Source organism: Octopus sinensis, linkage group LG7 (genome assembly GCF_006345805.1).
Source record: "Octopus sinensis linkage group LG7, ASM634580v1, whole genome shotgun sequence".
Taxonomy (NCBI): domain Eukaryota; kingdom Metazoa; phylum Mollusca; class Cephalopoda; order Octopoda; family Octopodidae; genus Octopus; species Octopus sinensis.
Window position 1 is genome coordinate 47862783 of NC_043003.1, and position 14409 is coordinate 47877191.

The 14409-nt window shown below is 37.5% G+C and overlaps 1 protein-coding gene across 1 annotated transcript in view; it reads left to right on the forward strand.

Annotated features, from left to right (window-relative positions):
* LOC115214105 (cell division cycle protein 16 homolog) overlaps positions 1-14089 on the forward strand; it is a 46306-nt gene extending 32217 nt beyond the window's left edge. The window contains exons 15-17 of the mRNA XM_029783162.2: positions 7406-7541; positions 9705-9795; positions 12771-14089. Coding sequence (XP_029639022.1) covers positions 7406-7541; positions 9705-9795; positions 12771-12886 — 343 coding nt within the window. The 3' untranslated portion in view covers positions 12887-14089. The remainder of the gene's footprint in view (positions 1-7405; positions 7542-9704; positions 9796-12770) is intronic.
* Positions 14090-14409: the final 320 nt, after the last annotated feature.

Sequence of the window (14409 nt, forward strand, 5' to 3'; positions counted from 1 at the left end):
GGACAGTTCGACAGGAGCTGGCAAGCTGGGGTTCTGCACCAGGTTCCAATTGTCTGTTTTGGTAAGGTTTCTACAGCCAGATGTCCTTCCTAATAATTTATGGAGTATACCAGGTGATTTTACATAGCACCAATATAGGTCTACCAGATCCACTCCCAAGGCTTTGGTCAGCCTGAGGCTGACTTGTCCAAAGTGCTGTGCAGAAGGACTGAACCCAATACCACATGGTTGAAAAGTGAGCTCCTTAACCACACAGCCATGTCTGTGCCTAGAGATGTGCAAATGTTAAAAACAAGGTATCAAATTAAGTCAATTAATTTATATAAATGAAATACCTTAATTTCTTTAAGTTGCACATTGATTCAGCTAGGTATGTCAGTTACTTGTACTAAGAACAACAACAGTTAAATATTGAATTAAATATGCAAATTAGGCACTTAAATTTTTGCATTTCCATCCGGGTTAAATTTCTCGCTAAACCTGGTTTATGTTTTACCATGTTTGAGTGACATTATATTATTGAATCTGTCAATAGTAGCACTCTCTGTTTCAGTTAACTTTTCCTAACCATTTCTTTGTATGCTGCTCTTGTACACCAGTAGAGAGCATAAATTTTGTACATTCTAAATAAAAGGGAATTTTTTTTTTCTTGAAAAAAAAAAGAAAAGGAATCGATAAGCAAAATATGTTGGATTGTTCACATGACAATAATTTTCTTGAAATGAAGGCAATTTTGAAAGAGAGTACTGTGGTCACAGCTATTACATGTGTAAATAACTTAAACATTCATGTGACAATGAATGTAAGACTAAAGAATATTCCCTTTTGTATGGAGGATTTCAAAATCTAAAGATAATCAATGTGTATTCTCAATACAGAAAATCAGGTCTTTTCCCAGACCACATAAAAAAAAACTTAATAAAATTTACAAAAATTTTTTTAAAATCTGCATAAGCCACTCTTTAAAAGTTGATTACAAAATTAAGGAATACACAATCTATTGAATAAGTGAAAGGTGCCGAATGGATGAAAGGTTCATGTGTGTGTGTGTGTGTGTATTTCTTTTGGCTATTTCATCATGTTGAACCGTTAATCCCTACATATTTTTTCTTTCTCCTTTTTTACCTCTTAATCCTTTCTGTCAAAGAGCATAGGCTCAAAACATAAAAGACTTTTCCATTCTTCCTGAATGTTAAACTAATACACCTGTTTCTTGTTCCTACACCTATCTTCATTTTTTTATTTTCTGTAAATTTGAATGATATATATATATATATATAGAGAGAGAGAGAGAGAGAGGTACAGGAGTGGCTGTGTGGTAAGTAGCTAGCTTAACAACAACATGGTTCCGAGTTCAGTCCCACTGCATGGCATCTTGGGTAAGTGTCTTCTACTATAGCCTTGTGAGTGGATTTGGTAGATGGAAACTGAAAGAAGCTCGTCGTATATATGTATGTATGTGTTGTGTTTGTGTGTTTGTCCTCCCACCATTGCTTGACAACTGATGTTGGTATGTTTACATCCCCATGACTTAGTTGTTTGGCAAAAGAGAACGATAGAATAAGTACTAGGCATACAAAGAATAAATCCTGGGGTCGATTTGTTCGACTAAAGGCAGTGCTCCAGCATTGCTGCAGTCAAATGACTGAAATAAATAAACGAATATGTATATAATATCATCATTGAAAACCGACATTAAATGATGATGATGATGATACATATACATTCCAGTCTCCATTATTACCTTTATTTTTATGTAGGTTTTAGTATGCTGGTCTGGCCATGTGTATTAATAAATTTTATTTCATGATTACAAGAAAAAATAAAATGGTGTTCATATGTCACTTTATATCGTCTTTTCTGTTAATGACTTTTTAATATCTGTCCACCTAATTCCACTGAATTCCTGGAATAGCAATTTTACTTCATTTATTTTGCATTCTTGGAATTTCCTGCATGGGTATGAGTGAGCTCTCCCCATCTGACTGTCCCTTTAAAACTTCATGGTGATAAAAGACTTTAATTGTGATTGGATAATCTGTTAAGATTTAGTAGATATTTTCAGTCCTTAATATGTTATTTGTATTTATCTTATGAATGTCTGGTGAATGAATAAAAGATCATCCCTGAACCTGATGTTTTTTGGGATTTTTTTATTGCGCATTTTGACTATGATGTATATACTATAGAGAAGTTTGAACTCCTGATTTGTATGTGTTATTAACCACTGAAGCATACTGTGTCAGTAGCAGAACTATAGTAGTTTTAACTTAACTGTGTTTTTATCTACTCCTTCCTCTTTTTGTTTTCACCTAATACAGGAACATTTTGACTGTGAATTCATAAATGTTTGGGATTTGCACTTTAAGTTAGAATGGTGAAAATGTGAATAAGAAAAAAGTGTTAAAGGAAATAAGTAGAGGACAGTATCTAAAAGTTCTCCGTTGATTTTCTTCATTTCAACAACAATTGAATCAACGAAACAGTTTTTTCACAGCTCTTTGAGATGATACAATAAAAATAAAAAGTAGGATAAAAATAGTTTCTGATAGAATAAAAATGTTAAATAAAAATATAAAACTCAGAAAATCCAATTACAAGTTGCTCTGCTGAACTGTCCAAGAATTCTGCTACCTCGACAGATATTTCTGTAACAGTCACGTTTAATTCTGACATGTGTTTGTTTGGTTTATGCCCCACGTTTGGAAAGTGATCAAGTGGTTGGTAAGAGGCTGGTAGTAGCAGTGGTGGTGGTGGTGGTGGTGGTGGGGACTGTCAGTGGTAGTCATGTTGGCTGTATTGTCTTTGATGACTGTGGAATAGCAAGAGTGGATAATGCATGGAGGGTTGTTGCAGATGAGATGGAGACCACAGCGAGTGGGATGTTTGTCGGAGACGATAATTGAAGATGGGTAGAGGTGTTGAATATTGGCTTTGATGGCTTTTATTCAAGTGTGATAGTAATTACGGGGTTAATTGGCTGCAAACTAGCTTGTTATGATATTTTAGCCTTATCATCATCATATTTTCAGTTATCACCATTTTGGTCAACATCTTCACCACCATCGCCATTCTCACACTTCCCTCATTTCTACGACTACCTGGATCATTCCCGCTTTTCCTGTCATCATCATCATTATCATCATCATCATCATCATTCCTCCCACCTCCAACACTGCTGTTGTCATCTCTGCCACGCCATACCCACCACTATCACTGCCATTATTGTTGCTTCTACCACCCTTCGCCATCACCACCACCACTCTGGCTTTACCTTTTCACCGTCACCAGTATCACTGTTATCACGGCTGCCATCCTCTTTATTGCCTACTCACACCTTCACCACCACCATTTCAAATCGACTGTCTCAGTGATTGCATATATAATAAATTTAATCAACATTCTCATCATTTCTTAACCAAATTGATCCTTCAGTTACCAGGATCCCACCACCACTACCATCACCACAATCCAAATAACCAATCAGAGAAACAGAGCTAAAAGCTGCTTCTGTAGGCTGCTAATAGCTATTCCTGTGACGAAAGTTCTCTCTTTCTCTCGCTCCCTCTCTCCTCTATTTGTTTCTCCCCCCCTCTCTCTCTCTCTCTCTCTGTCTATCTCTCTAATAAATAGAGATAGGATACAACAGATTCAATTAGATAAAGTTTTCATCTCACTTTGATGACATAAGTTCATTTGTAAAAGTCCTTTTCTTTCTGTCTTTCTTTTCCTTTGTTGTTAGACTGTGAGCTGGCAGAATTATTAGCATGCTGGACAAAATGCTTAGCAGTTTTCGCCCGTCTCTACATTCTGAGTTCGAATTCCGCTGAGGTCGACTTTGCCTTTCATCCTTTCAGGGTCAATAAATTAAGCACCAGTTGCGTACTGGGGTCGATGTAATCGACTTAACCCCTTCACCATAATTGCTTGCCCTTGTGGCAAAATTTGGAATTATTTATTATTATCATTACTAAGGCAGCGAGCTAACAGAATCATTAGCACACTGGAGTTGATGTAATTGACTAGTCTCCTCCCTGCAAATTTCAAGCCCTGTGCCTTTATTAGAAAGGATTATTGTTATTATTATTAAGGTGGTGTGCTGGCAGAATTGTTAGCATGCAGGATGAAATGCTTAGCTGTATTTCGCCTATTGCCATGTTCTGAGTTCAAATTCTGCCACGGTCAACTTTACCTTTCATCCTTCCAGAGTCAGTAAATTAAGTACCAGTTGAGTACAGGGGTCGATGTAATCAACTATCCCCCTCCTCCAAATTTCAGGCCTTGTGCCTATAATAGAAAGGATTATTATTATTTAGTGCAATTGATTAAATGTCCTACAATATTTCATTTCATCCCTTTTAGTCTGAATTCAAATCTTGCTGGGGTTGATTTTTTTTTTTCCTCATCCTTTCAGGGTTGATAAAATATGTGCCATTCAAATACTAACATCATCAATTATACCTTAATGAACCTTTCTCTCCCATCAAAACATATGGTTTTTTGTTACCAGTTTTGGTGGATGCTAGAATTGGTAGAGTGTCTGATGAAATGCTTTGTAATATTTGGTTACATCCCTCTACATTGTGAGATCAAATCCTTCCAGAATCAGTTTTGCATTCATCCTTCTGAGATTGATAAAATAAGAATCAGATAAATAAATACAAGTGTCGATTTTATTGTCTATTTGATCCCCCTTGCATTTTGCAGTCTTGTACTTATCTCTGTGTATGTGTGTAATTAGAAATAGTCATCATCATCATCATCATTTAATGTCCACGCTGGCATGGACTACATTGTTTGACTGGGACTGATAAGCCAGAGAGTTGCACCAGACTTCAGTCATTTATTTTGGCTTAGCTTTTATGGTTGGTTGCCCTTCCTAACGCCAACCACTTCACAGGGTGTACTGGGTGTTTCCTGCATGTCACTGGTACTAACCATGATTCACTTAGCTTGACGCATCTTCTCAAACACAGCAAATTACTAAAAGTCTTGGTCATTTGTCATTGCCTCCATGAGGCTTAACAACTGAAGATCATATTTCACCACCCCATCCCACTCTTCCTGGGTTTACCCCATCCACACATTCCTTCTACAATTAGAGTTTGGCACTTCTTTATGCAGTTGTCCTCATCCATATGCATCACATGACCATACTAGTGCAGTTGTTGCTCTTGCACCCATCTGATACCTCTTGTACCCAATTTTACTCTTAAAACGCTAACACTCTGTCACACATGCACACTGACATTGGACATCCAGCAGAGCATGTTGGCTTCATTTCTTTCAAGCCTTCATATTTTCTCTACAGCTATAGCTTATGTTTCATTGCCATGTAGCATGGCAGTTTGTACACAGGCATCATACAATCTGCCTTTCACTCTGAGGGAGAGGCCCTTTGTTACAATTATTATTATTATGTGAGAGAGCAATGCATACCATTAAAGTAACACAGGGGTACAGATATATAAAGCCCAATATACCCATCATGCCTCCCCATCTGATAAGGCTACACCAGGCACATACATCACCACCATGTGCATGGCATGGTGATTTCATATCAAGATTAACAGCGCATGACCTTGCAAGTGGGGTCCAGTTAGAATTTTCTTCAGGTCGAGTAGCCCGTACCGCTCAAAAGGTCCCAGAATAAGGTTTGTTTAAGGATAATGAGCAAAACAACCACGTTTCCAGGGGTGAATTAATTAAGCCCCAAAGAATTCCGTTCAACACCCCTACTACTCCTATTCATGATTAGATATGCACATATCAGCAGTCACTAAGGGACATGTTCGACTGATTATGGTCAAGCAACCGACAAGCAAATCTGCAGTGTTGAGCAGAATATTTGCCATAGCCTGTCTTTTATGCCAAAACAAAACATGAACATGATAGCATTTCCTATCAATTCAGATCAGAAAGATTAGAAGTTGTAAGATCCACTGCCTGGTTCCTCATCAGGGCATTACTATTATCGTTAAGGTGGCAAGCTGGCAGAATTATTAGCACGCTGGACGAAATGCTCAGCGCTATTTTTTCACTTTGCTTTTCGTCCTTTTGGGGTCAGTGTAATTGACTAGACCCCTTCCAAAAAATTTCAGGCCTTGTGCCTTTAGTAGAATGGATTATTATTATTATTATAATTGGATCAGAGTAGTCTCTTCCCCTCAAAATTGCTGCCCTTGTGCTGTAATTATTATAAAGGCGGTGAACTTAGTAGATTGATAAAGTAAGTGCTTAGCTGTCATAAGTACTGGGATTGATATAATGAAGTAAACCGATTGTAGGTAATGCTCCAGTGTAGTTGCAGTCCAGTAGCTGATACCAGTAAAATTATTATATATATATACTAGCAGTATCGCCCAGCGTTGCTCGGGTTTGTAAGGGAAATAACTATATAAGCATTTTTAGAGAGTTATAGCCAAAAAATACATTAAAAATGGAAAAAAAAATTATGGTAAATTTTTTTTAAATCGTTGACTCATCGTAGACATTTTTAGAGAGTTACTTCCCTTATATAATATCGAAAAAATGCATTAAAATGGAAAAAAATTATGGTAAATTTTTTTTTTAATCGTAGAGTCATCGTAGACGCATGCTAATACCCAGAAGGGCTCGCTATGAATCACGACTATAAGATACCCGGTTTTGGTTAAACTGCACCGCAAAATGTGGGAGTAGTTAGGAATCTGAATCGTAGGAGACAGACACACAACTTGACTTTTATATATAAAGATATTCATATAATACATACACACACTGCTCTCTTGCTCTTGCTATATCTCTCAGTCTCTGTTCTATCCAACTCTCTACTATTTCTTTACCATCTTTCTCATCTTATACTTACTTGACTCTCTAATACCCTCTTCTTTTCTATATGACTCCTATTACTCTATCTAGTTTGCTTCCTCTCTTTTCATACTCTCAACCCACCTAAAAAAAAACTAACTTTAATTTCTTAAGCCCTTGACTCCTTAATTTTTCATCACTGTTTTTGACTCTGGCTATCTTTTCTGTATTTCCAGTTATATTCCTGCTTTTGCAGCTCTTCCTTGGTATTCTACCTCCAGCTATTTTTTTGCCTCTGTTGTGGTTCTAGGTCCCTAACAGAAATCCTTCCATTTTCAGAACTTGTTGGTTTTGAATTGTCATTGTTACTTCTTTAACTTAGCTTTTGTTTTCTAGGTAGGAATGTTTGTCCTGTGTATACACATTTTTACCTGAGAAGTGGTGATCCATAGTGGTTTGACCTCTGTCCCTTGGCCTGTCCTTTGAAATTCCTAGTGGGAGATTCCACTGGTATAATCTTAGTCACTGAGGTACACTACAACAAAAATGGGACCTTGTGGTGCTCCCTCCTCAACGCAGAAATACTAAAACTTATTCTATTTCTTTGTCCCTTTAGAAAATACAAAGAAGCTCTTGAGTACCATGAGTATGCCTTGACCCTTTGTCCTCACACACCGTCCACATATTCAGCCATCGGCTACGTCTATGTACTGATGGGTCAAAGCCTGAAAGCTGTTGATTATTTCCACAAGGTAAAGTATCACTTATCTATTTTAATAATATGACAGATCCACTTCAAGTTATTCTGTTCCCAACATACACGAGGCACTAACTGATTCCTGGGGTGTAAAACTACTTGTTTTTTAAGTGTTTATGTTTAAATAAAACTTTCCATCATCATTTTATGTAAGAATCCTTTGTTGTGTAATCTTTCAAACACCAGGTTAATATCAATAATGGAAAAGTTAATTATTTTACTAAACCTCTTCAAATTTTAATTAATTTAAAACATTTATTTTTAAAAATCAGCCCTATGTTGTATTAGAAGAAACAAGTTCTTAGCTTACTGTATGAACAATAAAGTTTAAACAAGGTGATTGTATAAAATACAAGGTGAAAATGCTATAGAACTGTCTTAATTCTTGGTTAACTGAAATTATCTAATTATTTTGACTTCAAATTTTGTTATTAAAGAGAAGGAAGAAAGAAAGAAATTTTTCTTTCTTTCAAATTATACTAAATGCTACCTTTAGCTTAGAAGCCACAAGGCAAGAGCTTATCTGAATTTTCAAGGCATGAAGGCTGAGAGTATAAAACTTCCCATTGAACAAGACACTAATTCATTATTGGGTTGAACCCTTCCTTCCTAGGTATCACTTGTACTCATTTTCAGGAACTGGAGAAATATGAAATGAAGTGCCTGCTGAAGGACACAACGAGCTGCTCAATCAAAGAATTGAACCCACAATCAAACAGTCATGAGCCCAACGCCCTAACTACTAGGGAATAAAATGTATATGGTCAAAGACCAAATGTGGCTGAAGGGCATCAAGGACTTCTTTTATAAGTGAAATAAAACAAAAACAACAGCAAGCATATCATCATCATTGCTTTGATGTCCACTTTTCTATATTTGCTTGGATCAATTTGTTGAAGCAGATTTTTTTTTTTTTTTTGCTGGATGCCATTCCACTCACCAGTTTCCAAGCAGGGTAATATTTCCGTTTGGCTTGACATGTTTTTATGGAAGATTGGAAGTGACCAACACTGCTTGTCTTACAATGATGCTTGTTTACAATTATTGCATGATGTCCAGACAAGGACACTTCCACATCCATACACATGTGTATGTGTGAGGAGGGCGAGGTCTTGTTTTGTGAGCACTTGTTGACCTCCCTCGTGTTGGTGCCATGAAGAAAGAACACTGTATATAGTGTAAAGTGGCTGCCATTAGGAAGGGCATCATACTGAAGCAAACATTAAACTCAATAAACTCTGTCTGATCAATGCAAACATGTTGAAGTGGATGTTAAACAATGATGAAACACTACTTAATTAAGTGTCCTCCAGTGAATAACGAACATTTGCTTTATTAACTTTGGAGTAGTTGTAGTAGCAGTATGGAGCATCACTGCATCCACCATTTGTTAGGGATTTCCTACTCCTGACAGACAACACCTTTGCACTACACAGGCGATAACCCTCCAACCCATGAGGCTGTTTGGTGATGGTTTTACAAGGTCGGAGTGCAGATCCTACCCCAATCTCTTTTAATTACCTTTTACAACATGCAGAAAAAACTTTGGATGTATTCTTTGACATGCCAGTCACCTTGGGGGTTGAAAGGTAACTTAAGCCTCTGTGTGATGTGAGTTCAGAACATACAAGCAAATTTTAACTATGGCCTTATCATTTCTACCAATACACTCTTAGTACAAGATATTAAGACAACAGAAATAACAGTGGTTACTGGCAGAAGTGGTAGAATATTACATTATATGTCTTACCAGTATTGGTTATTTTTGTTCCTTTATGTTTTTAAGTTCCAGTGTTACTGTGTTGGTGTCACCTTCCACCCTTCTGGGTAGGTCTACAGTGGGGTGCTTTAGGTAAAAGAAAATACAAGAAGATCAGTTAACTATGTTTTTATTCAACATTCCATTCTCAGATTCACAAACTTATTGCAGCAGTCCTTCAGTTTTTCTAATCCCTATAAAAGAACTCAGAAGGTTGGGCCTCCAACCAGGCCTTTTGTGATACCCTTAAAGCCAGGAATTTTTCAGTACCCTATGTGTATAAGATAAACATTAACTGTACATTGAATAGTCTTTTGTGCTTGTCACTAGTCAAAAAAAAAATTAAATGTTAATTTTGCCTTCTGTTATCCTTTAATTTTCCTTTATGCTATTTTCTAGGCTCTGGGTATTCGCCGTGATGACTCGTTCTCAACAACTATGTTACAGCAAGTTCTTGATGTCCTGATTGCAGAGACTGTCCCCTTCGGTGGTAAGACAACATGAATTTTTAATTGTTCATATAACTGGTACAACTACGGTGAATCAAGATAGAAAGATTGCATGGAAGGGGATGCTTGTAAGGGCTTTATTCATGAACTACTAAGAATCTAGATTGAGAAAATACTTGTCAGTTAGAGAGGGTCAAAAATGGCTTGCAAGGAATTGCAGTGTTTATAGGTGCAGGTGTGGTTATGTGGTTAAGAATTGTGCTTCCCAACCACACAGCATTGGGTTCAGTCCCACTGTATGGCACCTTGGCCAGATGTCTTCTACTGTAGCCTCAGGTTCACTAAAGCCTTATGAGTGGAATTGGCACAGGGGAACTGAAAGAAGCCCATTGCATATCATCATCGTTTAACGTCCGTTTTCTATGTTGGCATGGGTTGGACGGTTTGACCGAACTCTGGAAAGCTAGCGGCTGCACCAGGCTCCAATCTGGTCTGACAATGTTTCTACAGTTGGATGCCCTTCCTAACGCCAACCACTCTGAGAGTGTAGTCGGTGCTTTTTACTTTCCATTGGCACAGGAGCCAGTCAGGCAGCCCTGACATCAATCATATTCAGATAGTGATTTTTATGTGCTACTGGCACAGGAGGCACTGGCATCAACCACGTTTGGATGGTGCTTTTTATGTGCCACCGGTGCAGGGGCCAGTCAGGCGGACCTGGCATTGACCATGTTTGGACAGTGCTTTTTACATGCTACTGGCACGGGAGCCTGTCACGGGGCACTGACCACAATTACGATTTTGGTTTTTGGTTTTACTTGACTCAACAGGTCTTCTAAAGCATATCATATCATCTGACGAATCGAGGGTACTTTTAAATGGGCCAGACTTGCAAAACTGGCATCGTCCATGGCTGCAATCTCACTTTAGTTGCCAGGTATTCTCAATACAACATACCTCCAAATGTCTCAGTCTCTGTTATTGCCTCTGTGAGGCCCAGTATTCGAAGGTCATGCTTCACCACCTCATCCCATGTCTTCCTGGATCTACCTCTTCCACAGGTTCCTTCCACAGTTAGGGTGTGGCACTTCCTCACACAGCTGTTCTCATCCAAACAACATAACACATGACTATACCTGCACAGTTGTCTCTCTTGCACACCACATTTGATGCTTCTTATGTCCAACTTTTCTCTCAGGGCACTCACATTCTGTCATGTATGCATACTCACATTACACATCCAGTGGATCATACCAGCTTCATTTTTGTCAAGCCTATGCATGTCCTCAGCAGTTACAGCCCATGTTTCACTACTGTGTAGCATGGCTGTTCACACACATGCATCATACAGTCTACCTTTCATCATGAGCGAGAGGTCCTTAGTTGCTAGCAGAGATAGGGGTTCCCTGAACTTTACCCAGGCTATTCTTATTCTATCTGCTACACTCTCAGAGCATCCAGTATATATATATATATATGTACATACATATATATATATTTCGTTTTGGGATTTGGTTTGCAAGATTCTTTATATGAGTTCGTGTGTTGAAGCATATTCTGTTGTGTCTGGGGAGAGTCATTTTCTTTTTGTGCCTTATAATGTAACACACTCACTGGTAAAATTTCCACTTATTTCTTATTTTTAGATTCCTAAAATTTTTGTTGCGTCTTGCAACCTTTTCAAAACTATTGAAAAGGTTTCAAGACGCAATGAAAATTTTAGGAATCTGAAAATAAGAAATGAGTGGAAATTTTACCGGTGAGTGTGTTACATTATAAGGCACAAAAAGACCATGACTCTCCCCAGATACAACAGTATATATATATATATATATATATATATATATATATATATTTATTATATAGGAGCTTCTACAGGACCTTATTTACTGTGGTTAACCCCGAATCAACCCGGGACCTACATATATATATATATATATATGCGGGTGGCACATAAAAAGCACCCACTACACTCACGGAGTGGTTGGTGTTAGGAAGGGCATCCAGCCGTAGAAACACTGCCAGATCAGACTGGGCCTGATGCAGCCTTCTGGCTTCACAGACCCCAGTTGAACCGTCCAACCCATGCTAGCATGGAAAGCGGACGCTAAATGATGATGATGATACATACATACATACATAAATATAATCAAAATAAACAACAAGGATATCCAGAGGTAATGCAGTACAATCGTTTCAAGCAACTCCATTTAATTGAACAATGCAATCATTACATCAATTTAAATGCAGAGCAATCCTCAGCTGCATAAAGACAGAATTTAATTAAATCAAAACAGATGGACACATTTGTATAATTTTACCTACAATCTCCAAGAAGGTAAGGAGATAGACGAAGAACATGCTGTCTTCACATCAGCTTAGAAGCTACTGAGGTATCAGGAAGAAAGACTTGCTACAGATTTTGCTTGTCACTGTTTTATGGGGTCAGTTTTAATTTTAATTTATTGTGTCCTTCATATGTGTAGGTGATGTTTTGGTTTAAGTTTTTTGGTGTGTGTGTGTTTTGTGCTCATGGGTGTTTGTTTGTGTCTTCCTGTTTAGACATTTCATGACAGTTGTAAACAAACATAACCATCATACAAGTGGTGTTGTTCATTTCCAATCTTCCACGATAAATGTGTCCTCCATGAGGAAATATTACCTTGCTTGGAAACAGGTGAAAACTGGCAACAAGAGCAGCATCTAGCCATTTACCTGAATGAATTTTGATGACTGATGCAAGCATGGGAAAATTGACATTAACACAATAATGATACTACAGAGCTATTAATAAAATCCACTGTATATGGATTTGCAAGTGTGTGTGTTGGATTGTGTATGCATGTGTAAAGCATCTGTGAGTGTATGGATTTGTGTATGTTTGAAGGAATGTAGTTGGAAGGCCGGTAACCTAAGTATGACTAGATTTGCCATACTTTGTGATGGCAGTAAGAGGAAATTCTAGTGACATCTGTTTTTTTAATTTTTATTCCATTAAACTTTTGTTTCTTTGTAGACATACCAAATGATGTGCCCTCACTTGAGCTTGTTGACTGCCCAAGCAACCATCCTAAATTCTCCATGTCATCTGACACTGATGAAGTGGACATGGATGGAAGCAGTGATGGATAACCAACACTACAAAGATAGACCACCTTAAAGATTCCTTTGTTTATATATTTTTAAAACATTTCTCTCTCTCTCTCTCTCCTTATTGTCCAATCATCTGGATACAGACTACAACTGAGCAGAATACATCACTGAACTTATGAAATGAGCAGTATTTTGCTAAAGCTATGAACCCAGTTGGCATACAACTAAATGAGTTTGGGCAGCTGTGCTACCATAATGGATGGCTTTGATTTTGAAATACTCAATGGAATGCATTTGATGTACCAGTGGAATGTCATTATGATTTTAGAATATAACCACAGTGGAATGATCTGCTGCACTTAGACAGCAACACTTTATTGCAATATTGGAAAAACACCTGAAAATGTAGTGCAGTGTTGTGTATATATGTATGTATTTATGTATATATGTGTGAGGGGGTGTTGATTATAGTTAATACGATATTGATACAAAAGTGTGATGGTGTGAGATTAAAGAAACGACTAACTGTCCTCACTTATATAGTTCCCTTTTAGGCACACAATGTTAAATCTTACTGTATGGACTTAACCAGTTATTGGTAGGTTTACAAGGACATAAACACATTAGAACACTTCTTTCCCTTGCTTGCTGCATCAAGTAGGTAAAGAGAGTAGCTACAAAACGTGCATATTTTGTGTGTTCTTAGAAAATATTCATCTGTGTGTATGTATGTGTGTGTGTGTGTTTGCATGCACCCTTGTAACCTCACTTAGTAAACGATCTTGGTGAGATAGGGAGAGAATTATTTAGGAGTGCTTCTTATGAGACTGACTACATCTTTGAGTATATAATGTAAACCCTCACGTAAAAACACGCATAAATGAACATACACTTTAATAGACAAACTCACATACACACAGAGCAAGAAACACACATGTTCTCCACCAAGCTTGCAACATAAAAAATTCTGAATGGGAATTTGATGTAATCAGACAGCTGTCTTGAGATGTCGTTTCAAATCTCTCATTGTGGGCCCTTACTGTTGAAGATATCCACTGTTAACTTAACCTTGTGAAGGGACATATTTCAAATTCTGCGCCAAACTAGGTCTGCTCTTTATCAATGTGACCATCCCAAAGTAGGAAGCAACAGTTTTTACAAAATCTCCTCTCCCACCTATCAAAGACGAACAACAGAAATTGAACATTTTTCACGACTATTAATAAATTGAATTAATATATATTTTGTTTTTGTGTTATATATTCCTTAAAGACCATCCCAGGTAAGCTATTACCACTATAAAGTAAGATCCAGAATCCAAAGAAACTAGTCTGCATTGGCAAAAGTTAATCCATCTAAATTTGGTGAGTTGATTCAGAGACTTGTCTGTTTTATTATTACTACTTCTACATCAGGTGGTGAGCTGGCAGAATTGTTTGCATGTCAGACAAAATGTTTAGCAGCGTTTCATCTGTCTTTATGTTCTGAGTTAGATGTCTTCATACATATTTATCAACTACGCATCCCCCAAAACTGGGGCCTTGTGCCTGTGACAAATTATT